We start from the raw sequence: 25,253 nt of genomic DNA, 5'->3' as shown, positions 1-25,253 counted from the left end.
AAGGTTGGTGGAGTGTTGCAGTGGTGGTTGATCTTCTGGAACTTTCTTTCTGTAGATATATTCACAATCACCATTTAGTAACATATGTTAATGTTATGTTTTCTGACAGAGTCCAGAAGGAGACTCCAGAAATCAGCAGGAGAAATATGGACTTCATATTAAAGGTGTGTAGGTGTGACTAATGCCAGAGCACATGTGAACACTGTAAAATGTGATTTGGTGTTTTAACTTTAAATATGAAGGTATGTGCTATAAAAAAGATGTTTAATAATCATTACTTACACTTTCCAAGTTGAATTGCAGAGGTTTATTTAACATACTCAATAAAATACAGAACAAGTACAACAGTAAATGTGTTATAGATTGAGTTTGTAATTGTGATTTACATAATGAATAAGTCACACACTAATTTATCATGACCATTTATTAGTGATCAGTTCAGAAATCCAGATTATTACAAAGATTTTACTTCAATATAAATGCAGTCAAAGCTCTAGAGCCACAGATATCACATTATGTTTTCATATTAAACTGTTAAATATTATGTTCTGTTACATTCTGAGAAAGCTCTAACTGCTAGAAGGGCTAGAAATAATATAAAAGAAATCTTGAGTTTTGCCCTTGATCTCAATCCAACACAACACATCCCATATCCAAAACATTATATTCACATAAACCACAAATTATTTTATAAAACTATTATCTGTTCATGTTTTACTACCATTTCTTACCATGTGTTTAATCAGGAACTGGAGCACAAAGTCATCTCTCTGGTAAAGAATCAGCTGGAGAGGTTTCTGAAGATGCTGAAGAATCTGGATTACCCAGCATGCTCTGGGAGAGAGGAGGAGGATGAGGAGGATCAGAGTGGTGTCAGAGAGGGAGCGCTGAAGATCACACTGCACGTCCTGAGAAACATGAACCAGACAGACCTCGCTAACAAACTGCAGACCAGTAAGTGATTAGATCATTTACATAATACTTTATATATGCATGAATTACACTAGTTTCATTTTTTTATTTTTGTAAACAGCCTTTAGTGACAGCACATTTTTATTATATATTTAATACTTCACCATATTTAATGATATTGCTTTTTCTATTTCTATTAGAACTGGCTCCGTCCTGTCATCGAAAGCTGAAATCTACTCTAAAGGAGAAATTTCAGAAAATTAATGAAGGAATCTCAAATGCTGGAACCTCAACCCTTCTGAATGAGATCTACACAGAGCTGTACATCACAGAGGGAGGGAGTGGAGAGGTCAATAATGAACATGAGGTCAGACAGATTGAAGCAGCATCCAGGAGACCAGCAACACAGGAGACACCCATCAAATGTAACGACCTCTTTAAAGACCAGTCCATCAGAACTGTGCTGACTAAAGGAGTTGCTGGAATTGGAAAAACAGTCTCTGTGCAGAAGTTCATTCTGGACTGGACTGAAGGAAAAGCCAATCAGGATGTTCTCTTCATATTTCCACTTCCTTTTAGAGAACTGAATCTGATGAAAACCGAAAATCTCAGTCTGGTGGATCTTCTTTATCAGTTTTTTAAAGATACAAAATACTTAAAACCAGGAGATTATCATCGTTACAAATTCATGTTTATCTTTGATGGTCTGGATGAATGTCGACTTCCTCTAGATTTCCAGAACAATGAGAGAGTATCTGATGTAACACAGTCAGCCTCAGTGGATGTGCTGCTGACAAACCTCATCCAGGGGAACCTGCTTCCCTCTGCTCTCCTATGGATAACTACTCGACCAGCAGCAGCCAATCAGATCCCTCCTGACTGTATTGATCAGGTAACAGAGGTACGGGGGTTCAGTGACCCTCAGAAAGAGGAATACTTCAGGAAAAGGATCAGAGATCAGAGCCTTGCTGAAAGAATCATTACACACATGAAGTCCTCCAGAAGCCTCTACATCATGTGCCACATCCCAGTCTTCTGCTGGATCTCAGCCACTGTTCTAGAGAGGATGTTGGGTGAAGCAGAGGGAGGAGAGATCCCCAAGACTCTGACTCAAATGTTCACACACTTCCTTATCTTTCAGATCAAACACCGCAGCCAGAAGTACCAAAGAAAAAGTGATGTTGATCTTGACCAGACTAGAGAGATTATTCTGGCTCTGGGAAAACTGGCATTCCAACAGCTGGAAAAAGGAAACCTGATCTTCTATGAGGAAGATCTGAGAGAGTGCAGCATTGATGTCAGAGAAGTGTCCATGTACTCAGGAGTGTGCACCCAGATCTTCAGACAGGAGTCTGGACTTCACCTGGGGAAGGTTTTCAGCTTTGTGCATCTGAGTGTTCAGGAGTTTCTGGCTGCTTTATATGCGTTTATGTCCTTCATCTCCAACAACAGAAATGTGCTGCAACAGAAACACAGTGGATTATTTGGTTTCTCCAAAAAAGGAACAATGTCTGACTTCCTGAAGAGAGCCGTGGACAAGGCCTTACAGAGTGAGAACGGACACCTGGACCTTTTCCTCCGATTCCTTCTGGGTCTCTCACTGGAGTCCAATCAGACTCTCTTACGAGGTCTTCTGATACAGACAGAGAACATCTCTCACAGTAAAGAGGAAGTAGTGAAGTACATCAAGCAGAAGATCAGGGAGAATCCCTCTCCAGAGAAAACTATCAGTCTGTTCCACTGTCTGAATGAACTGAATGATCATTCTCTAGTGCAGGAAGTCCAGAAATACCTGAACAGAGGAGGTTCCAGTGATCTCAGTGGGGTTACTCTCTCTCCTGATCAGTGGTCAGCTGTGGCGTTTGTGATGGTGAATTCAGAAGAGGAGCTGGATGAGTTTGACCTGAGGAAATTTGACACATCAGAAGAATGTCTTCTGAGGCTGCTGCCAGTGGTGAAAGCATCCAGAAAGATTATGTGAGTATTTTCATTATTCAGTGTTTAATCTGTGCTGTTTTATATTTTGTAATATTGATTAGTCTGTGTTTTTATTGATTATTTGTTAAAAAACGAAACAAATCAATCAGGGGTGTGTTTCCCGAAAGTGATCACTATTAGTAAATAACAAATTAACTAGTGCAGAACCTGAGAGAAGAACAAGTCAGTTCTACAAGTATTTCCCAAAGAGCTTTACAAAACAAAACTTAACAAACAAGTTCAAAGAACGTCTTTGTTGATTCCACCTCTGAAACACCTCAATCAAAACACAAACATTGTTTCAGTCCTGCCAAATATATATAAATAATTCACTATTATGCTTTAAAAAATCAGAAAAGTGTTGGAATCAATATCATTATACTAATTCTGAAATTTAAATAATAAAATAACATATTTAGGCATTATCTAATATTTGTAAACACACACATGACTATATAGATAAACAAAAAATCCATATTAATGATAAAACCTATTATTAAAAAATACTTCTAAAACGTGCACACAAAAAATAATTTGGTCCATCAACCAAATCGCTCATTCAATCACTCCAACCTCCAGCCTATAAATACATAGTTTGGGATAGAAATATCACTTCCTTGCTTAGATGAGAAAGAATGGCCAACACAGGAAGTAAGAGATAACAACACTTCACTAAAGATGAAATTAACATCTTGTTGGTGTGTTATGGTTGGGCTCATTCTATTAAGTAATCTCAATCAATCAATCAATCAATCAATCAACCTTTATTTTCATTCGGGAAAAACATTGAGGGTGACCCTCATTTACAATGTTGCCGAGCCTTTATAACATCAAAGGGATTGAACACATTTAATAATAATTTAGAAATAATAAAAAACTGAATAGTAAAAAAATAATAAAAAATAAAAGAAGTACTAATTTTAAATCAAAACTTAATTAAAATATATATGTAGAACAGAAAATTCTAAAATACCATAAAAACCTTGACATGTAAAAAGTGAAAAATGTATAAAACATAAAATAAGAAAATAGATAATAGTAAAAGTAAAGTAACATTTTAAAAATGATAAGTGATTAAATGAATAATAGAACTAAGAACAAGAATGAAAATATAAAACATTAAAAAATAAATAAATAAAATGTATTAAAATAAAATAAGAAAAAAAGATAAACTAATTAAAAGTCATTTAAAACCGTCACAGTCTTTCTGATGGTGATTAGAATCTAAAAGTTTAAAATGATTCAGTGATCCCAGCGAGCTGAGTTTCAGTGATTCCTGTAGTGAATTCCAGCTCGCTGGTGTTCTGTAGCTAAAAGCAGATTTTCCCAGTTCACTAAAAACTCTTGGTACCTGAACAGGTGATCCAGCTACTGGAACGAGTCTGATATGCATTATTATTAATTAAGATCAGTGAAGAGATATAAGATGGCAGATGCCCAGAGAAGGATTTATAGATAAAAATTAACAGCATGAATTTGGTTTTATTCGCATTTAAAACCAACTTGAGTTTACATAGAGCAGTCTGTAGGGTGTTAAAAGAACGTTGAAGTTTTTCTATTGCAGCATGTGCAGAATCTGCTGAGCAGTATAAGATTGAATCATCTGCATAAAGGTGTAATTTGCAGTCTAAGGTAGAGGCGGCAAGATCATTGATAAAAATATTAAATAAAACTGGACCCAGGATTAAGCCCTGTGGTACTCCTTTTGTTATGGGCTGTAGGTCTGATTTATGGTTACCAATAGACACACATTGCTTCCTGCCAGAAAGGTAATCCTGGGCCCACAGGGTTGCATTATTGCTAAAACCATCTAATGTAAAGAACCTAATAGTAGATCATGATCAACAGTATCAAAAGCTGCTGTAAGATCAATAAAAATGGCAGCACAGTACTTCTTCTTGTCTGGGGCCATGTATAGATCATTTAAAATCAGTGTGGTTGCAGAGATGGTGCTATTTCTTTCTCTAAATCCAGATTGATAGTTATACAGGATGGAGTTTTCATAAAGAAAAGACTTGAGCTGGTTATTCACTAGGGATTCTAAAACTTTAGATAAACAAGACAGTTTTGAGATTGGTCTGTAATTATTTAGATCTGCTGCATCTCCTCCTTTATGCAGAGGAATAACATGAGGTGTTTTCCAGAAACTGGGAATTCTGCAAGAACAAATAGAAAGATTAAAAATGTATGTAATATGTTCTAAAATAACTGGGGTTGCGAGATGCAGAAGGTAGGGGTCCAGATCGTCCTCACCTATTGTTTTCTGAGGATTATTAGAGGAAAGGGCGTTAGCCTCTATGTATTGAGAGCAGGTCTGGAGGGTGAAGATATTGAATTTCTGGGAAGCAGTAGTAGTGATGATGGGCTGATCCACGGGCAGGTTTGAGTCAGTGTTTTTAAATATCTGACCAGCTGCAGCAAAGTGTACATTAAAAGCTTGGCACAGTTCTTGCTGGTCAAAGATCAAATTACTATTGACTAGAATTTTAGTTGGGATTTGTTGGGAGTTGTTTTTGAGGAAGTTTACTGCTTTCCAGAAATCTTGTGGATTAGAGGAGCTAGTAATTTGGTTGAGGAAATAATCTGATTTGGCTTTTCTAATTGCAGAGGTGCATCTGTTTCTCAATTGTCTAAATGTAAGCCATTTTTTACATTCCCCTGTGCGTCTGGCTATTGACCAGGCTTTATTTCTTGACTGTAGCAGTGAGGAAATTTCTCCTGAGAACCAGGGGCTAGATCTGTCTCTTATTCACAGTTTTTTGTATGGAGCATGTTTATTTGCCACTGAAAGGAATGATTTCGTGAAATGTTCTAGTGCAACATCCACATCAGTACTTTCAAAAATTAAGTGAATTTTGCTCACTGCTAAGTCAGAAAGAAAAGCTTGTTCATAAAAAATTTAAAAATGTCTTCTAACCATCATCCGAGAGCCCGTTTATATCTTTGAACTGGTTCTAATGCACCCGATCGGACAATGATCACTAAAGCCACGTTCAAAAACTCCAGCGGCAGTGATTATATAAAAAGCGCCTTTTAATGATGATTTTATTTATTAAAGGAAAGAAAAATATCCAAACATATCTAGCGTTGTGTGAAAAAAAGTGTTTAATAAATTAACTTTGATTAATCACACTTCACTACCAATTTCACTAGCCACAACCAGGCCTGATTACTGCCAGACCTGTAAAATCAAGAAATCACTAAAATAGAACCTGTCTGACAACATGAAGCAGATAAAAGATTTTAAAAAACAACACATTATTATACCTTAATGTTAAGAAATTCAAAGAAAGGTGAAAAAGCTTAGTAATTGATCATCTATCAGTCTGGAAAAGGTTATAAAGTCATTTTCTAAAGCTTTGGGACTCCAGAGAACCACAGTGATTCACTATTATTCACTAATGGAGAAAACATAGAACACTGGTGAACCTTCCCAGGAGTCCAGCTGACCAACATTATACCAAAAGTGCATGGACAACTCATCAAGGAGGTCACAAAAGAACCCAGAACAACATTTAAGAACTACAGGTCTGACTGGTCTCAGTTAAGGTCAGTGTTAATGATTCAATAATAAGAAAGAGACTGGGTGAAAATGGTCTCCATGGGAGAGTTTCTAGGCAAAAACTGACCTAAAAAAACAACTTATTTCACATTTGCCAACAAACATCTTAACTATTCTTTGGACATGACATGACTTTTTGAAAGGTGTGTGTCCCGTTACATAATAATTTCAGAAAAAGAACATCATACTGAACGTAAAACATGTTCAGTATGGTAGTGTGATGGTCTGGGGCTGCTGAATAACTTGCTGTAATAGACGGAACCAGGAATTCTGCTGTTTACCAGGAGAATTCTAAAGGAGAATATCTGGCCATCTGTTTGTGACTTAAAGCTCATTACATTACATTACATTTCATTACATTTCATTTGGCAGACGCTTTTGTCCAAAGCGACTTACAATAATGAAGTACAAAAGTAATAGGAATTTAGATAACCCATTTTTAGACAGGGCTTAAAGGAGGTCGAAGGGAAATAAAGGGATAGAGAAGTGAAGGAGGGGAAGAAGGAAATGGGGTTAGAAGTAGTTAGTGTGTTAGAGGTGTTAGGAGAGTAAGTGCTCTTTGAAGAGCTCTGTCTTCAGGAGTCTCTTAAAGATAGCGAGAGATTCTCCTGATCTGGTAGTGGAAGGTAGTTTGTTCCACCATTGGGGAACTCTGTATGAGAACAGTCTGGATTGCTTTGTGTGAGTGTTTGGCAAAGCGAGGCGACGTTCATTGGAGGAGCGCAGCGGCCGGGAGGTAGCGTAAGCCTTCAGGAGCGAGTGCAGGTAGGAAGGAGCCTGTTCTGTCATCACCTTGTAGGCGATTGTAAGAGTTTTGAATTTGATGCGAGCATCAACTGGTAGCCAGTGGAGCTCAATGAGCAGCGGGGTGCATGGGCGTGGTAGTGGGGGGAAAAGTGGACCTGACTACCCAGGGCCCGAGTAGGGAGAGGGGCCCATGGAAATCCTGATTTTTTTTTCGCTCACTTTCCTTTGTTTACTGGCATGGATAGGGGCCCATTAACATAGAGGGTGTACAGGGCCCAGAATTTGCTGCTACGCCCCTGGCGGGGTGACATGTGCCCGTTTTGGTTGGTTGAAGACCAGACGTGCTGCTGCATTCTGGATCATTTGGAGTGGTTTTACTACGCAGACCGGGAGGCCAGTTAGCAGGGCATTGCAGTAGTCGAGGCGTGAGATGACGACTGCTTGTACCAGGAGTTGGGTGGCCTGTTGCGTCAGAAACGTTCGAATTTTTCCGATGTTACAAAGCGCGAAGCGGCAGGATCGGGCAACCGAGGCCACATGGTGCGTGAAGGAGAGCAGAGATTGAGTTATCTTCAGAGAGACACGACGATATCTCTACTACCTCATGCTTACTTGGGTTCTGCAGCAGGACAATGAACCAAAGCACACAAACAAAAAGTTCACATCTGAATGGCTTAAAAAAAACTAAATGAAGGTTTTTGGAGGGTCTAGTTAAAGTCTGATTGAGATGCTGTGGATGATCTTAAACAGGACGTTTATGCTGGAAAATCCTCCAATGTGTCTGAATTAAAATAATTCTGTAAAGAAAAGTGGAACAAAATTCCTCCACAGAAATGTAAAAGACTAGTTTCCAGTTATCAGTAAAGCTTGAGTGCAGTTGTTGCCGCCAAGAGTGGCACAACCAAGTTATTAGGTTTAGGGGCAAACACTTTTTACACAGGGCTAGATTGGATAGTTTTTTCCTTTTAATAAATAAAATTTTAGTTAAACAGTGCTTTTTATATTTACTCAGGTTATCTTTGTTTGATAATCAGAAAAATGTAAGTATGACAAAAAAGCAAAAACACAAGAAATCTGTAGGGGCCAAATATTTTTCACACCACTGTACTGTGGCCCGTCGGTCAGGTAGTCTACAATCCAGGAGACAAGGGCGGCGTCTGCTTGCACTGTTGTCAGCTTGTCACCCAGAAGATCAGGTCGAATGCTGTTAAATGCAGTGAAAAAATCAAAAACCATGACCCTCACAGTGCTGACTGATCTGTGTAGGTGAGCATAAACTCTGTTGAGCAGGTAGATGATGACATCCTGAACTCTCAGGCAGGACTGATAGTCCAGTAGTGAGACCAGCAACACATACCAGCAGTGCAGCGGTGGAGCAGAAGAGTAAAAGAAGCACTTTTATGGTGAAAAAACAAACCAAAACTCTCTACTAGCATGATTTGAGAGAGCACAGATTTATTAAGTTGCCTTGTCAAAAATATATTGGAAAGATAAACAATAATTAAAAAGTAGCAAAAAACACAAACAGAAGCTACTGTAATTTCATTTATTCAGAGAAAACATCTATTCAAACTAACCTGGCCCTATCTGAAAAATAATTTTCCCCTAAACCTAATAACTCGATTGTGTCACCGGCGGCAACAACTGAAATCAAGAGTTTGTGATAACTGTTAATGAGTCTTTCACATCTCTGTGGAGGAATTTTGCTCTTCTTCAACACTCACCTTAACTGAGCCAAGTGAGACCTGCAATTCTTTAGATGTGGTTTTGTGTTGTTTTGGAGTAATTTTGTGGGCCGGTCACTCCTGGAAAGGTTCACCAGTGTTTCATGTTTTCTCCATTAGTGAATAATAGCTCTCACTGTGGTTCTCTGGAGTCCCAAAGCTTTAGAAATGACTTTGTAACCTTTTCCAGACTGATAGATGATCAGTGTCACAGTTAATTCATGGGGGGATTAAATGATGATTAATTATAAAATCAAATCAAATTTATTTGTATAGCACTTTTTACAACTGATGTCACAAAGCAGCTTTACAGAAACATGATCACAGGACAAAGAATCAGGCAAAACACTAAACAAAAAATATGCAGAATACAAAAAAAAAACCCCAGAGAGTGTGGAGGGAAAACTCCCTCAGAGCTGTAAGAGGAAGAAACCTTGGGAGGACCAAGACTCACATTTAAGGGGGGATCATCCTACCACTGGTCAAACAGCTTTTAAATTCATTTTAAAAAGTATTTTATACATTCACATAGGTTTTATATATTCAGGAGTAAAGCAGCACCACTAATGGAAGCAGTTAGAGTTCATGTAAGCTTGGATGTAATCTTGTAGTGGAGAGTAAGATGGATGATGAGCAGCTGATCTGTGGTGGGTGATGGAGAAGAGCTGACTTCAGAAACTTCCATCAGTCTGGATGGACAGGGGACATGAGGGCCTGGGGGTCCAACATCCATCGGTATCGGGTCAGACAGGTGGGCAGTCAGTAACTCGGAGGAGCAGAGAGATGGAATTAGTTTTAACTGGATTTATGTAAAACAGAGAATATAAAACATTATCAGAGTGTGGCTAATGACTCCAGCAGATCTAAATAAAACAGCCTAACTAAAGGGAGAGAGCCAGAAGGTAACATATACATGGAGGCTCCCTGAAACACCAGCATCCACCCACTTCACCCTCCACAAACCTGAGTGACTGTGTGCAGTGGGAGAACAACAGCACCAGCATCTCAGTTTATCCACAATTCCATATGTCCATGAACCCCTGGATCTGCAGCCTTATCTAAAGGGAAAAACATTAATTACCAAAAGCTAAACTAAACAAGTAAGTTTTCAGTCTAGACTTAAAGATTGAGACTGCGTCTCAATAAGAGAAAGCTCTTCCTCCTGCAGAGCTCCTCTGAATTTTAGGGACTACTAAGAAACCAGCACCCTGAGATCTAAGTAATCGCAGTGGTTCATAATAGGAGATGAGATCTCGTAAATACTCAGGAGCGAGTCCGTGTAGGGCTTTATACGTTAACAGGAGAATTTTATAGTCTATGCGGAATTTGACTGGAAGCAGTGCTGATAGGACTGGACTAATATGCTCAAATGTTCTAGTTTTATTAAGGACCCTGGCTGCAGCATTTTGAACTAGCTAAAGTTTATTTAATTACTGCAGTAACATACTGACAGTAGTGCATTACAATAATCTAGCCTTGAGGTAATGAAGGCATTTACTCATTTTTCGGTGAAAAAAAAAGCTGTTCTAGTAACATTAGATATGTGTTTATCGAATGCTAGATCTGAACCTATGATAACACCAAGGTTTTTAGCTACTGAACCAGGTGTGACGGAGAAGTCGGCCAGATTTAACATTAAGTCTGATCATTTATTTCTAGCAGCTTTGAATTTCTGTTTTATCATTATTTAATAGGAGAAAATTGTGAGACATCAATGTTTTCACATCTTTTACACATTTCTCGATTTTCTTTATTCTCACTCACATTTCTTGATCAGAGGTTTAATTACCGCTGTTTTAATGACTTTGGGTACATGCCCCAGGGTAAACGATGAGTTTACTATCATTAACAGAAGTTTAATTATATATGGCTGTACCTGTTTTAGTCATTTTGAGGGAACTGCATCAAGTGTGCTGGTTGTGCTGTTTGATGAGGAGATAATTTTCTCTAGTTCTAGCTGTTGAAGTGGGTTAAAAACTCATCATAACTTCAGTAACTGAGTTTTGTCCTATATCAGCCACACCAGATGACATATTTATCTGTTGAATTTTATCCTGAATGTTTTCAGTTTTCTATCAAAGAAGTCCATAAAAGCGTTGCTGGTGTGAATGGCTGGAATCTGAGATTCAGTACCTGCCTGGTTTTTAGTTAATTTGGAAATAACACTAAAGAGGCCAGATACTCTGAGTGGGCTTTATTAAGTTCTTTCTATATTTGACAAGACTGCCTTTCCATGCAGAATAGAACACTTTCAGTTTAGTTGATCGATATTATTATAAAATTTGTATTAACTGCTTTAAGGTACGACTTTGATCATTGTACCATGGTGCAAGCATTTTTGTCTCTCTTTTTTGTGTTTAAGGGGAGATACACAATCTAAAATAATATTTTTTTAAACAACTGATTAGTTTTTCTAGTTCCAATAAGTCTGCTGGACAGTGTATTAGAGTTGAAAATCAGGAAGTTTAACAGTAAGTGACTAAGAGACTATGTGCTATGCTGCACGAAAGTAAGACAACACCTATCTATCTATCTATATAAAGAAATCAGAATTTGCAAATTTGTGTGTGTATGTGTTAGGGAGGATTTATCCGTATTTGTTTTTTTTATTATACATAGGCAATTTTTTTATTTGTAATCAAGCAAGAAAAGAGGTCACTTCAACACCTACAGTTGCACTTATTTTATTTCACTGATTAGTAATAATAAGAAAAAGATTAATAATAATACATAATAAAGAATATAATAATTATCTCAAAAATATACTAATACACCTCCTTCCTAAGGGGTGTGTGTTTATATGTCAGTGTTTCTAATGGATTATCATTTCTCTCTCAGGCTGGATTGGTGTAATCTATCAGATAAAAGCTGTGCAGATCTGGCCTCAGCTCTCAGCTCAAACTCCTCAACTCTGAGAGAACTGAACCTGAGTAATAATAAACTGCAGGATTCAGGAGTGAAGCTGCTCTCTGCTGGACTGAAGAATCCACACTGTAAACTGGAGAAACTGTGGTAAGATCATCAAAATACAACAGCATCTCACCTTCACACACACACACACACACACACACACACACACACACACACACACACACACACACACAAACACACACACACACACATACACACACACACACACATACACATGATCTCTTGAAAAATATAATTTTGGAGGGAATGGGATACTGCTGTGTTTTTGTTGTGAAAACATTGTTTTACCATATACTTTCTAATTTTTTCAGCTTAGCAACTACAACATTCTTTTAGAAAAACCACAAAAAATTACTTTTTATTCCCACTTTTATGGGTGTTGACACTTAATTAGCGGGTGTTTAAATACTCCTAAAAAGGCGAGCTCTGACTATGAGTTCTTTTGCTTCCTGCTTCTGTGCCGTTCAGACGCTTCTCTGCTTAGCTCTGCTATCTCTGCTATCTTTCATACTTTTCTTTATTTTCAGACATTTTTGAGCTACAGTGTCTGAGCTCATTATTTAGATTAGCACTAGCACTACCATATTTTGTTTCTTATTTTATTTTTTTCTAGTTTCTTTTGGACATTTTATAGTAGAGCCATAGGCACAGGAATCAGAGAAGTTCCTGTAGAGTACTAAAGAAGAAATCTCCAAGATGCCTTCTTGTGTGGGTTCAGAGCACCAGTGCTGCCAGAACTGCTACAATCTTCTACAAAGAATGACTGTTTTGGAAAAAAAAATCGGTCCTTGTTATCAGAAGTCTTATCTAATTAATGATTTTATTACAAATTATGGGCTTGATTTTCTGTTTTTAACAGAGACATGGTTAAATTCTTGTAGTGCTGAAAGTGTATTAATTGAGTCGTCTCCACCAAACTTTAACTTTTTAAATGTCTCACGTACCGGCAAGAAAGGTGGAGGTGTAGCTATGCTGTTTAATGATACATTCCAATTCAAGCAGTTATCACTTGGAGACTCCACATCTTTTGAATATTTAGGTGCAGTTTTAAAAGGGGCACCAAGAATATTACTAGTAATTGTCTACAGGCCTCCAAGGTACAATGCTGATTTTATTGATGATTTTACATATATGCTGTCTTTTATTTCTACTGAATTTGATCATTTTATTATTGCTGGTGATTTTAACATTCACATTGATAATCCCAAGGATAATTATGCCAGAGAACTCTATGGGCCCTATTTTAACGATCTATAGCACACTTGGTAATTGCGCTTTGCGCAGCTAGATTTAGGGGCGTGTCCTGTGTCTTTGGTATTGTTGTGCAGCTCCAACAGCGCAAAAGGGTGTGTTTTAATTCCCTTAATTATTCATGGGTGTGTTTTGGGCGTAACATGAAATAAACCAATCAGTGTGTCAGTATCCATCCCCTTTAAGACACAGCTGCACGCTGACTTCTGTTCGTTCCTATTTTAACAGCGCATAGGAAATTGCGCCATCACACTGTGCAGATAAACCAGCAGCTTAGGCAAGAGTAAAGTTATTTTATTCTTTATTCTGTTTATTGTTTATATAAAAACTGGGTTTGCAACACTGAATATTAATCAAGCAATCAATTATTTACACCGGAGGGGGACCCTCATTTACAGTTTAAAAGGGATTAAAAATATTTTTAAAAATAGAAATAAAAACTGACATTTACTATAGATGAATAAAATATATACAAGGAAAAATAGGACATTTTAAAAACATCATAAAAATTGACATAAAAAGTAAAGAATTTATATCTTATGAAGAAAATAATAATAGCAGTGAAAGTAAAGTAAAATGATAAGAATGATAAGAGATTATCAAATTTATTTCAATAAACTAAGAACATTGGAATCATGGGGAATATATATATATATATATATATATATATATATATATATATAATTTGATTAATAAAATAATTAAAATAATTAAAATGAATAAAAAATAAATAATATAAAATATAAACTCATTAAACACAATCACAGGCTTTCTGCGCAGAATAATAAAAGTTCCAGTTAGTTTCAGTTTCAAATCATGAAAACAGCTCATCAAAACCTCAACCTCTCCTTTATATTTGACAATATTTGATGAACTTACAGGTCCTTAATTGTTTTTATTTAACTGAACTGAGTTTTATATTGTTTGTAGTCTCGCGCTGAATTCAGTGAAGCCAGAAAGATTAGGTACAAGAAAAGGCAGATAAATGACATGACAGCTGAACTTTTTGTGAGCAGAGTGTGCTCTGCACCATGCAAACCATCAGACTCTGTAGATACTCTGCTGGATAGGTTTAACTCAAAAACTGCTAGAGTTTTAGATGAGATTGCACCAGTTAGAGTTAAAACCATGCCATGCAAGCAGAAAGCTCCATGGAGAAATGATGCTGCAGTTCAGCTCCAAAAGAGAGAATGCAGAAAGGCTGAGCGCAGATGGCGTAAAACCAAGCTTCACATTCACAAAGAAATTTTTAAAGACTGCGTGATTACAATAAAATAATGTGCACATCTAGACAATCCTACTTCTCCAGCATTATCAACAATAATATTAACAATAGCAAAGTTCTTTTCACTGTGGTTGACAGACTAACTAACTCACCTACATATATGACCTCTGAGCTAGTTTCAACTGAGAGATGTAATGAGTTTGCAAAAAATTTTAATACTAAAATACACAATATCAGACAAGCCATCAGTACACCTATATCCACCGATGAGCCCATGTGCTCTCCAAAACCATGCAAAAGCATCATAGTCAAAATGTCCCAATTTAGCACTATTAATGAAGAAGTTTTAATTGATACAGTGAGTCACCTCAAATCATCCACTTGCAGTCTTGATACATTACCAACCAAGTTTTTTAAGAATGTCTTTTACTCAATATCAGCAGACATTCTTCAAATAGTAAGTACCTCACTCATGTTGGGTGTTTTTCCAAATGCATTAAAAACAGCCGTTGTGAAGCCTCTCTTAAAAAAGAAAAATTTAGATACAAACTTATTAAACAATTACAGACCAATCTCTAAAAAAAATGTATTCAAGCAAGTTATGCACTTTCTGTCCATAAATAACTGTCTAGACCAATTTCAGTCAGGTTTCCGGCCCAATCATAGTACTGAGACTGTGCTAATTAAGGTTATCAATGACCTTCGCTTAAATACAGACTCAGGAAAAATGTCTATTCTACTACTGCTTGATCTCAGTGCTGCTTTTGACACCATTGACCACAACATTCTCATAGATAGACTTGAGAACCGGGTTGGACTTTCTGGAACTGTCCTAAAATGGTTCAGTTCATACCTTCATGGAAATACTTTGTGGAAATGGAAAATAATGTTTCTGTGAGACTGTGCCAGTGACCTGTGGTGTACCCCAGGGTTCAATTCTTGGGCCACTCTTATTTAATTTATATATGATTCCTCTGAGTGAAATCATGCGTGACTATGGGATATCTTACCACAGCTATGCAGATGACACTCAGATCTACATGGCCCTCTGCCCAAACAACACACCCGTTAATCAGTTCTGGAAAGAAGTTATTACCCTCTTATCTCATGCCCTCACCACCCAAATCCACCCAACACCATCACTCTGCCTACTAGGAGACACACCAACCACTAACACAACACCACAAAACAATAGAATAATCTTATTGTCGCGAGTCATCACCAAGAAAATCATCCTCATAAACTGGAAAACAAAAAAATAACATTAACATCAATCACTGGAAAAAATCTACTAACAGACTATCTCTCTCTAGAACCCACCAAAAACACAGATTCAGACCCAATTTAGACACATCTAATTCAAACATTACAGTAAATCACAATAATCCCACACAAGATAAACTGTAGCAAAATCATTAATTAAAATTGCACATAACTTCATGATTCTGTTTTCTGTTTAGATATATTTTTGTGTATATATGTATGTCTCTTTCTTTCCTATTTTTTCTCTTTTCTTTTTTTCTTTCTCTGTTTTGTCTGTTTGTTTGTTTGTTTTTTTTTCCCCTGTACCCCCTTCTGCATCTCACTCCCTCCAACCCTACACTCCCCAACTATATTAAATGTATATATGTATATGTAAATTAAACAAATAAATGAATAAACAAAAAGTATTAATAGTCCCCTGAAGAGGGGGGGGGGGGGGGGGGGGTGGTGGGCCAAAAAAAAGAAAAGAAAATCAGACATTGCTTTTGAAGTGTGGTTCAACAGAATCATTTAAACCCTAAACTAATAAAACTACCTCTGACCATGTGCACATAAATATAGATCTCTCACTTAACAATACTAAATAATCTTATTCTAATTTCACCCTCATAAAGAGAAATACACTGAGCAGCATGTTCTCTGTGGGAAAGTGTTCTATTCTGAGCTCTTTATCAGAAGTACATGCATGTCTGTTTATCTGAATTTAAGTTCAGTGTTAGTTTAATCTGCAGTGTGTGAGGTTCAGCTAAATGAATGATCATGTCTTGCTTTAATAATTAATGAAATAATCACTGAAAATTTTCTGTAACCAATTTATTGATAAAGAAATTAGAGTTAGTTTGTGTGTGTGGAGGATATGTATATGTATTCATGTGCATATTATTGTTTATAGTAAAGGAAGGGAAACATGGTAAACATTTCTTAAATATGTAAAACATCTTAAGCTTCACTCATTTTAATTCAGTAAATAATAGTATAATATTTTTACATTAACTGTTATAAACAATAGATATATTTACCAGATGTATTATAATTTAAAAAGGGATTGCATAACTATTATGGGATAAAGCATAATTATCTCAAATATATACTAATAGGGGTGTGTGTTTATATGTCAGTGTTTCTAATGGATTATCATTTCTCTCTCAGGCTGTATGGGTGTAATCTATCAGATAAAAGCTGTGCAGATCTGGCCTCAGTTCTCAGCTCAAACTCCTCAACTCTGAGAGAACTGAACATGAGTTATAATAAACTGCAGGATTCAGGAGTGAAGCTGCTCTCTGCTGGACTGAAGAATCCACACTGTAAACTGGAGACACTGTGGTAAGATCATCAAAATACAACAAACAGCATCTCACCTTTACACACACACACACACACACACACACTCCCACTCACTCTAACACACACACACACACACACACACACACTAACACACACAGGCGTGCACATTAGGGGCTAAGGGATTTTAACAGGTAAACTCAATAAAGGATTGTTTATTAGCTGATTAGTTGGATCTGGTGGAAAACACACAATTTTAGGGCAGAGATCAGGGTTAAGAAACTGCTTTAAACTACCAACATAAAGTACTGTACTACATTCTGGCTATCCTCTACATCCAGCTTCTAGATATCTAGTTATTTAAATGAATTGTTGTTCATTACAGCTTACAGTAAGTCCTGCGATCTTAAATTAATAAACACAGTTTGAAAATGAAATAATGATTAGCTGATCAGGTACATCAGGGCAAGTTGAACATTACATATATAGTTATTTTTTTCTTAAACCTTAACTTCCTATCTATCTAATTCCAAAGTTAAGCTAACTGACTAACACAGCTGCAGTTTATTAATCACACAGTGTGTTTGATCTGTGTGTTTTGATTCAGAGACGTGTCTTTTTAACCAGCTATCAGAAACAGTGTCACCACAGTTTACATGTTTAGCTCCTTTACCTTTCTTTTAGAAAAATCTCTTCATATCCAGATCTGTTTTAACATCAGCTGATTCTGTACCTCGCTTCTAAATCTCACAGCGAGGGGGAGGGGCTTCCCTCCCACCAGCACACTGACTCTCCTCCGCACGCCGCAAAACCAGCAAGCTGATTGGGTGCTTCCAATGAGGGGCGGAACTTAAAAAAAGATTTCCTATTTTCACAGCGGTCACTCACTCCTCATTAAAAGTACAGCTGAGTAAAACTATATAATTTTTTGGGGGGAAAAATTTATATCCGCCAAAAATTTATATCCTGATTTATTCCTTAATTTCGGTCGATACGACATAATTTCCATAATTTTTTGATATAAATACTCTGAAGGCCTCAGAAAAACTGCTAGGAATAAATGGAATGCAATGGAAATCTGTACCTGCTACTGTCTGAACATTGTATTTAAGTTTTTGAAGCCTCCTCTCACAAAAACTATAGAATAATATAACACTTAATATAATAAAACATTTCTAAATAAATCAATGCTCACTTTTATTTGCATATAGCAAAATAAGAACATGACATCCCTGTCAATGTCACGCCTGGCCCTGTTTCCTGTCTGTCCTCGTGCCTGTGTTGTCCCACGTGACCCGTGCCCCTGTGTTCTGCCTGTGATTTTCCATTACCTCATGTCTCATTTGTAGCTCCACCCCTTCCCCAGGTGTTTCCACTCCCAGTGTGTTTCCTGTTTAGTTAAATAGACTTCCTCTGTTACTTGTCCTCTGTCGGTCTTTGCACTGTCCCCCGTTGCCTGTCCCTCTGCGTTTCTCTGTTCTCAGTGTTTTCATAGCCTTAGCCCGAGTCCCTTGTTCTTTGTTTGTAGTATATATTTATCTTCCTGTTTATTCTGTTATTTTCTAGTTCCCTGTGTTTTCCCTAGTTTATTCCCTTGCCCTGTTTTAGTTTATCCCGCCTAGTTATATAGTTTCCCCGTTTGTTTATCTTTAGTATCTCTTGTTTGTTTCCGTGTTCCCTATTCACCTGCTTAGTGTTTAGTCTTTAGTTATTCCCTGTTTATGTTCTTAGCTCTGTTTAGTTTCTGGTTTAGTAGCCTCCCTATTTGTTTTAGTTTTATCTTGCCTCCGTTTCTTGTTTATTTCTTTGTTTCTTGTTTACTTGTTTATTTGTTTATTTATCATTAGTCTCTCTCTCGTTTATTCCTAGTTTATTTTCCAGCGTTTGTTTAGTTTCTTGTTCTCTAGTCTCCCTAGTTTGTTTTGGTTTGTTTCGCTGTTCTTTGTTTATTTGTTTATATTTATGTAATAAATTCGCCCTACCTGTGTTTACGTCCGCCTCCTCGTCTCTCTGCCTGGGTCAACCCTGACAGTCAAACATAAACCTATAACCTATATACATATTACCAATATAAATAACTTTAAATTATAACAGAGGCTTCTTTTTCTTTTGTAAACAAATTTAACAGATCAAAATAAAAATGCTTCAACCAGGATAACGAATGCAAAAAGCCTTCATACACATAAAAGGAACATGATATCCCCGTAAAATAATCAATCCTATAGACTTTATCAACTATAAATAACTCAGTTACAACATAAACTACAATATTGCTTCAGCCAGAATAAGGAAAATATTGTATGTAGCGGAACCGCTCGGTTAGGGTCGGTTTGGCTTCATCGTGGGACATTTTAGATGCAGAGTGGAGCGGATCCGAGCCTAGCCTAGAAAATGTCTTCCTTTGTTTTTTTTGTTATCATTCTATTTTTGACGTGTGTACTTGTGTGTATCTGTATATAAGTTCCTGGAACAGTTTAATTCCCCCAGGCAGAGTAAAACTTTTTTTATTTTATGTTCTGCAGTTACATATTATATTAATTTATCTATATTATATTGAAGTCTAAAATAAACTTGTAGGTCTTTCTGTGTTTTTCCTTTTTATTCAGAGCTTTTGCACAGCGTTGTTTTAATGGGGCTTTTTCCTGTTAAAATCCGCCATCTACAGGTGGCCGCATGTAACTGCAGCAAGCATGCTGGTGAAAAAGAAGCCAAATTCAGCCTCGTGCTCAATTTAACAACTGAAAACAACAATGATATATAATTTAATAATTATGTATATGTAAAATATTTTTTTAGCATTAACAAATGAACTATAAATAGCTGTAGTTGAGCCTGGTTAGCTCGGTCAGGACGGCCGGATGAACTGGCCGGCCTCCAGCATTACATATAGCCGCAGAGGCTCCAGCTGATGATGTTAATCCTCCATAACCCACCTTTCCATTTTGGCCACATGCCTCTTATCTCCCCACACGCCCACATCAAAAAGGGGTCAAAATAGACTCGCAAACAAAACATAGGAACCCAAAGCAGGGAATGTATTGCAAAAAGAAAAATGGATCATAACACACAAAGAAAAAGTGGTGTTGCAAAAGATTTATCCTGAAAATTATTACAAGTGAAAAACAGTAACTTGTGTTCTCTTATTTGTTTGCAATATCAGATTATTAAGCAACTTGTGGATTTTTTTTTTCGTGATTGTTTTATTAAGACCCCAATTTGACTCCTCAACTCTGAGAGAACTGAACCTGAGTAATAATGAACTGCAGGATTCAAGAGTGAAGCTGTAGTAGTTTCTGTAACACTATAGGAGAGAAATTTCTTCCACACAAAGTAACAGAGTGATTTATATATTCATCTTTAACTCAGAGATTTTACAGATCCTGTGATCCGCAGGATTCTCCTGCATATTGATTGTGTCTCCCTGACAGCCACAAATCATGTACAGTATCCCACAAATCAGTATATCGAGCTGCTCATGCACATTTTTGTGCAACAGATCGAGAGAGTGATGAACATTCAGGTCTCTTCTTGTGCTCAGTAGAACTATCAGTGTTCTCTGTGGGTGGAATTTACACTGCTCTCTTTGGCAGTGTTTAATGTAGTTCTACAGGTCAATGGCAGAGGGTTGGAATGCAGGGTATATAAAATCCAGTACCAATGCCTGTCTTACCCTGTGTTTGTCTATATGATGTTAATGACTGTAAGACATGTTAATATACATTTACAGGTCTGATTCTTTCACAGGTATAGTTAAGCTTATTTATACTTGCTCCTACAACATTGTTAGGAGCTAGTGGGGTTGGGTGTATGGGGGGGGGGGTCTTTACACATTTAGTGTACACTCATCTGTTGTACTTTTCACTCCTTCTCTCTGCAGGCTGATCAACTGCAGTATTACAGAAGAAGGCTGTGCTGCTTTAGCTTCAGCTCTGAAATCAAACCCCTCACACCTGAGAGAGCTGAATCTGAGCCTCAATAATCCAGGAGAGTCAGGAGAGAAGCTGCTCTCTGATCTACAGAAGGATCCTCACTTTAAACTGGAAAAACTAGAGTGAGTTACTGAATTACTGTCTCTGAAACACACACACACAATTGATGGTCACCTACAGCATTTTAGAGTTGGGTCTAGGTTAACTTGGTAATATTGTATACAGTGAATTGGTAGAATGTTACACAAAATGCACCAATAATGGGGATTTTGATTTGATGAAATAAAATCAGTATGTTTGGATGGGTTTCATCACATGTAGCAGCCCTTGGCATCAAATAAATTGCAGAGAGTCTCTAACAGGTGCTTGAGTCTTTCAGTCCAGTAGATGGACTTCAAGTATGTCTCTATCTCTGATGAACACCGTAATGAGCACCGTGAAAACTATAAAATATAAAACAGAAACAAAAAATACACTTTACACATAAATGCAAGTTACATGACTAACAACAATGTAGAATCAGACACAAAATAAGCACTCAAAAAGATACATTTGTGAAACAGAGTGCTTATACTTAGCATTGCAGAGTCTAGCTTAATTAGGGAAAATATAAGCTACAATATAACACAAATAACACACTTTGATAGCTTATTTCACACTTTGACATAAAATCAACTGCAACATACCTCGCTCCGCATACCAAGGGTGCAATATTTGATGAGGCTTTTACCTTTGTTGGCTGTGTTTGGCTGTGCTTCTAATAACTAATAAAGCTACATGAGGGAGTTTAGCACAACCTCCAAACTTCTGTACAATCATCCAAATGGTGCAGCAAAAAGACAAAAAATGACTCAATGAAAGATTGAGTTCAGTAAGAAATGAGTTCAACACACACAAGGAACCTTTTTAAGGTGAAAAATACTCTCTTTACTGCAGCAGCAACTCCTCACAGCAGCAGCTCTTCCCAGCAGCACCCTCAAACTACCTCCCTCTCTTAAAGGGGCAGTACCAACTTAGGCAGTAAAGAAACTGAACAGGGGGGTGGGGTCATTTACATCACATCATGATCAAGAACTTCCTGTTTCTTAAAGGAAGGAGGTGTTTGATTGACCTGCAGAACAAACCAGATCAGACCGTTATTTTAGTGACATTTAGGGTAAAAACAGACCTGCGTGAAACAGAGTGTGTTACTGTGGTTCACAGTCATTGGAAATATTGTATCAACCCGCGGTGGAGGCGTGTGTGTTTACATCAACACGGAATGGTGTAACAACGCTGTGACTGTCGCCAAACACTGCTCTCCGCTGGTGGAGTTCCTGATAGTAAAGTGCAGACCTTTTTATTTAGTACGGCAGTTCTCCGCCATGCTAATAGCTGCTGTCTACATCCCACCCAGCGCTAGCATTGGTGCTAATGCTAAAGAGGCTCTGTGTGAACTCTATCGGTCTATCAGCGATCTGCAGAACAAACACCCAGACGGACTGTTTATTATCGCCGGAGATTTCAACCACGCAATTCTCAAGTCAGTGCTCCCTAAATTCCATCAACATGTGGACTTTGCAACGAGAGGAGCGAGCGCGCTGGATCTTGTTTACACAAACATCCCCAGCGTGTACCGGGCGGAGCCCCGCCCCCACCTTGCTTTCTCGGACCACATGTGTGTTTGGCTGACTCCTACATACACACCACTCATCAGACGCTCCAGACCAGTTCAGAAGCAGGTGAAAACCTGGCCGGCAGGCTCCATCTCTGCCCTTCAGGACTGTTTTGAGTGGACTGCATGGGACATGTTTAGGGAGGCCGCTACTGAAGGCGATTCTGTTGATTTGGAGGAGTATGCAGCATCAGTCACTGGCTACATCAGCAAGTGTATTGATGATGTCACTGTCTCCAAGACCATCACTACACGCCCAAACCAGAAGCCTTGGATGACTGCTGAGGTACGTGCGCTGCTGAGGACCCGTGACTCCGCCTTCAGAGTGGGTGACAAGGTGGCCCTGAGGAAAGCGAGAGCCGACCTGTCAAGAGCCATCAGAGAGGCAAAGCGCGCACACGCCCAGAGAATCCACAGCCACTTCAAGGACACGGGTGACGTTCGGCATATGTGGCAGGGCATCCAGGCAATCACCAACTACAGGACAATGCCAGCGTCCTGTGAACGTGATGCCTCCCTCCCTGATGCCCTGAACAACTTTTATGCACGGTTTGAGGCACAAAACAACACGATGGCGAGAAAGACCATGCCCAAGCCGGACGAGCAGGTGTTGTGCCTGACTGCAGTGGATGTGAGGAACACTCTGCGCAGAGTCAACCCACGAAAAGCTGCAGGACCAGACAACATCCCCGGCAGAGTGCTCAGGGAGTGCTCAGACCAGCTGAAAGATGTTCTCACGGACATCTTCAACATCTCCCTGTGCAGCGCCACTGTCCCAACGTGCCTCAAGTCCACCACCATCGTTCCCGTGCCGAAGAAGTCCACAGTGTCCTGCCTCAATGACTACCGTCCCGTTGCACTTACACACATCATCATCAAGTGCTTCGAGAGGCTAGTCATGAGGAACATCAAGACACGACTGCCCTCTTCACTGGACCCCCTGCAGTTTGCGTATCGTCCCAATCGCTCCACGGACGATGCCATCACCACCACCCTTTATCTCTCCCTCACCCACCTGGAGAAGAAGGACACTTACGTCAGAATGCTGTTTATAGACTTCAGTTCAGCATTCAACACCATCATCCCACAGAACCTCATCAGGAAGCTAAGCTCGCTCGGCCTCAACACCCCTCTCTGCAACTGGATCCTGGACTTTCTGACGGGGAGATCCCAGTCAGTCCGGTTCGGGGGCAGCACCTCCAGCACCATCACACTGAACACTGGGGCCCCCCAGGGCAGTGTCCTGAGTCCTCTGCTGTTCACCCTGCTGACTCATGACTGTGCTGCAAAACACAGTTCTAACAGCTTTATCAAGTTCGCCGATGATACAACCGTGCTGGGTCTCATCACCAAAGGCGACGAGTCAGCATACAGAGAGGAGGTGCAGCGGCTGACAGACTGGTGTACAGTCAACAACCTTCACCTGAATGTGGACAAGACAAAGGAAATGGTTGTTGACTTCAGGAGAGCACAACACACCCACTCTCCACTCAACATCGACGGGTCCTCTGTGGAGATTGTTAAGAGCACCAAGTTCCTTGGTGTCCACTTAGCAGATAACCTCACCTGGACCCTGAACACCAGCTCTACAGCCAAGAAAGCCCAGCAGCGTCTCTACTTCCTCCGGAAGCTGAGAAAGGCCCGTCTCCCTCCACCCATCCTCACACTCTTCTATAGAGGGACCATTGAGAGCATCCTGAGCAGCTGCATCACTGCCTGGTTTGGGACCTGCACCGTCTCTGACCGCAAGACCCTCCAGCGTATTGTGAGGACAGCTGAGAGGATCATTGGCGTCTCTCTCCCCTCCATCACGGATATTTACACCACCCGCAGCATCCGCAAAGCAACCAGCATTGTGAATGACCCCACTCATCCCTCACACGAACTGTCCTCCCTCCTGCCTTCGGGAAGAAGATACCGCAGCATCCGGTCCAGCACGACCAGATTCTGCAACAGCTCCTACCCCCAAGCCATCAGACTCCTCAACTGCAGAGACTGAACTGATGGTTTTTCTGTACATGCACACACACTCTTACCCCACTCACCCCATAAAATGGAAAGCACTAAAAACCCTACTACCTCACTGGACTCTATTGCACACTGTGTAATAGAGGTAATTACTACCTCACTGGTCTTTTTTGCACACTTTTTGCACACTGCATAATTTGCACACTGTCTTGTTATTTATTATTCTTTGTCTGTATTGTATTGTATTGTCTGTCTGCACTTTTGTACTGTTGCACTATTGTTCTGTATACACTGTGTTTATGTGCACCATGGTCCCTGGAGGAACGTTGTTTCGTTTCACTGTGTACTCTGTATATAGCTGAAATGACAATAAAAACCACTTTGACTTTGACTTTGACTAACTTCAATCAAACCTGTTTAACTTTTAAACACAGGATAAACTTCACAGCCTTTTCTCAGTGCAGTGAGAATATATTACTCTCTAAGACTCATTATTGTGACTCTGTGTAGAGAAGCAGCACAATATTAACCGTTTAACTTGTTTAACAAACCAAATATTTTTAATATCTATAATTAAACATATAATACATTTTTATTTAGTAGTTTTTACCAAAAATAACCCAAAGTCTCCATCTCTACAGTGTAGAGTGTGAAGTGTTTGGTATGTGAGTGTGTGGTTTTATAGGATTAAGCTGTAGTTTGTTTGATGAAGCTGTTCTGAATCACCTTGTGTGTGGAACTGTGCTCAGTGAGTTTCAGTCAGACAGAGAATGAGAGTTTTAGATTTAGAGGATTTTATACAATTTCTGTTGCTTGTGGATGTTTTCAC

At 38.7% G+C, this 25,253-nt stretch overlaps 1 protein-coding gene across 1 annotated transcript; it reads left to right on the top strand.

The window, feature by feature from the left end:
* The first annotated feature begins 993 nt into the window (after positions 1–993).
* Positions 994–20,928, top strand: LOC125789887 (NACHT, LRR and PYD domains-containing protein 3-like). Its single transcript, XM_049472971.1, has 5 exons — positions 994–1,006; positions 1,113–2,889; positions 11,761–11,934; positions 16,742–16,915; positions 20,751–20,928. The coding sequence occupies exons 1-5, from the start codon at positions 994–996 to the stop codon at positions 20,926–20,928; spliced, it is 2,316 nt and encodes a 771-aa protein (XP_049328928.1).
* Positions 20,929–25,253: the final 4,325 nt, after the last annotated feature.

Source organism: Astyanax mexicanus, unplaced genomic scaffold, assembly GCF_023375975.1.
Source record: "Astyanax mexicanus isolate ESR-SI-001 unplaced genomic scaffold, AstMex3_surface scaffold_32, whole genome shotgun sequence".
Lineage (NCBI taxonomy): Eukaryota > Metazoa > Chordata > Actinopteri > Characiformes > Acestrorhamphidae > Astyanax > Astyanax mexicanus.
This window is presented reverse-complemented; position numbering and strand designations above follow the sequence as displayed.

Excerpts from the sequence above, each read along its gene's own strand:
- LOC125789887 (XM_049472971.1), top strand. Across the intron at positions 2,890-11,760 it reads AAAGCATCCAGAAAGATTAT|GCTGGATTGGTGTAATCTAT; the intron begins GTGAGTATTTTC and ends TTTCTCTCTCAG. Across the intron at positions 11,935-16,741 it reads TGTAAACTGGAGAAACTGTG|GCTGTATGGGTGTAATCTAT; the intron begins GTAAGATCATCA and ends TTTCTCTCTCAG.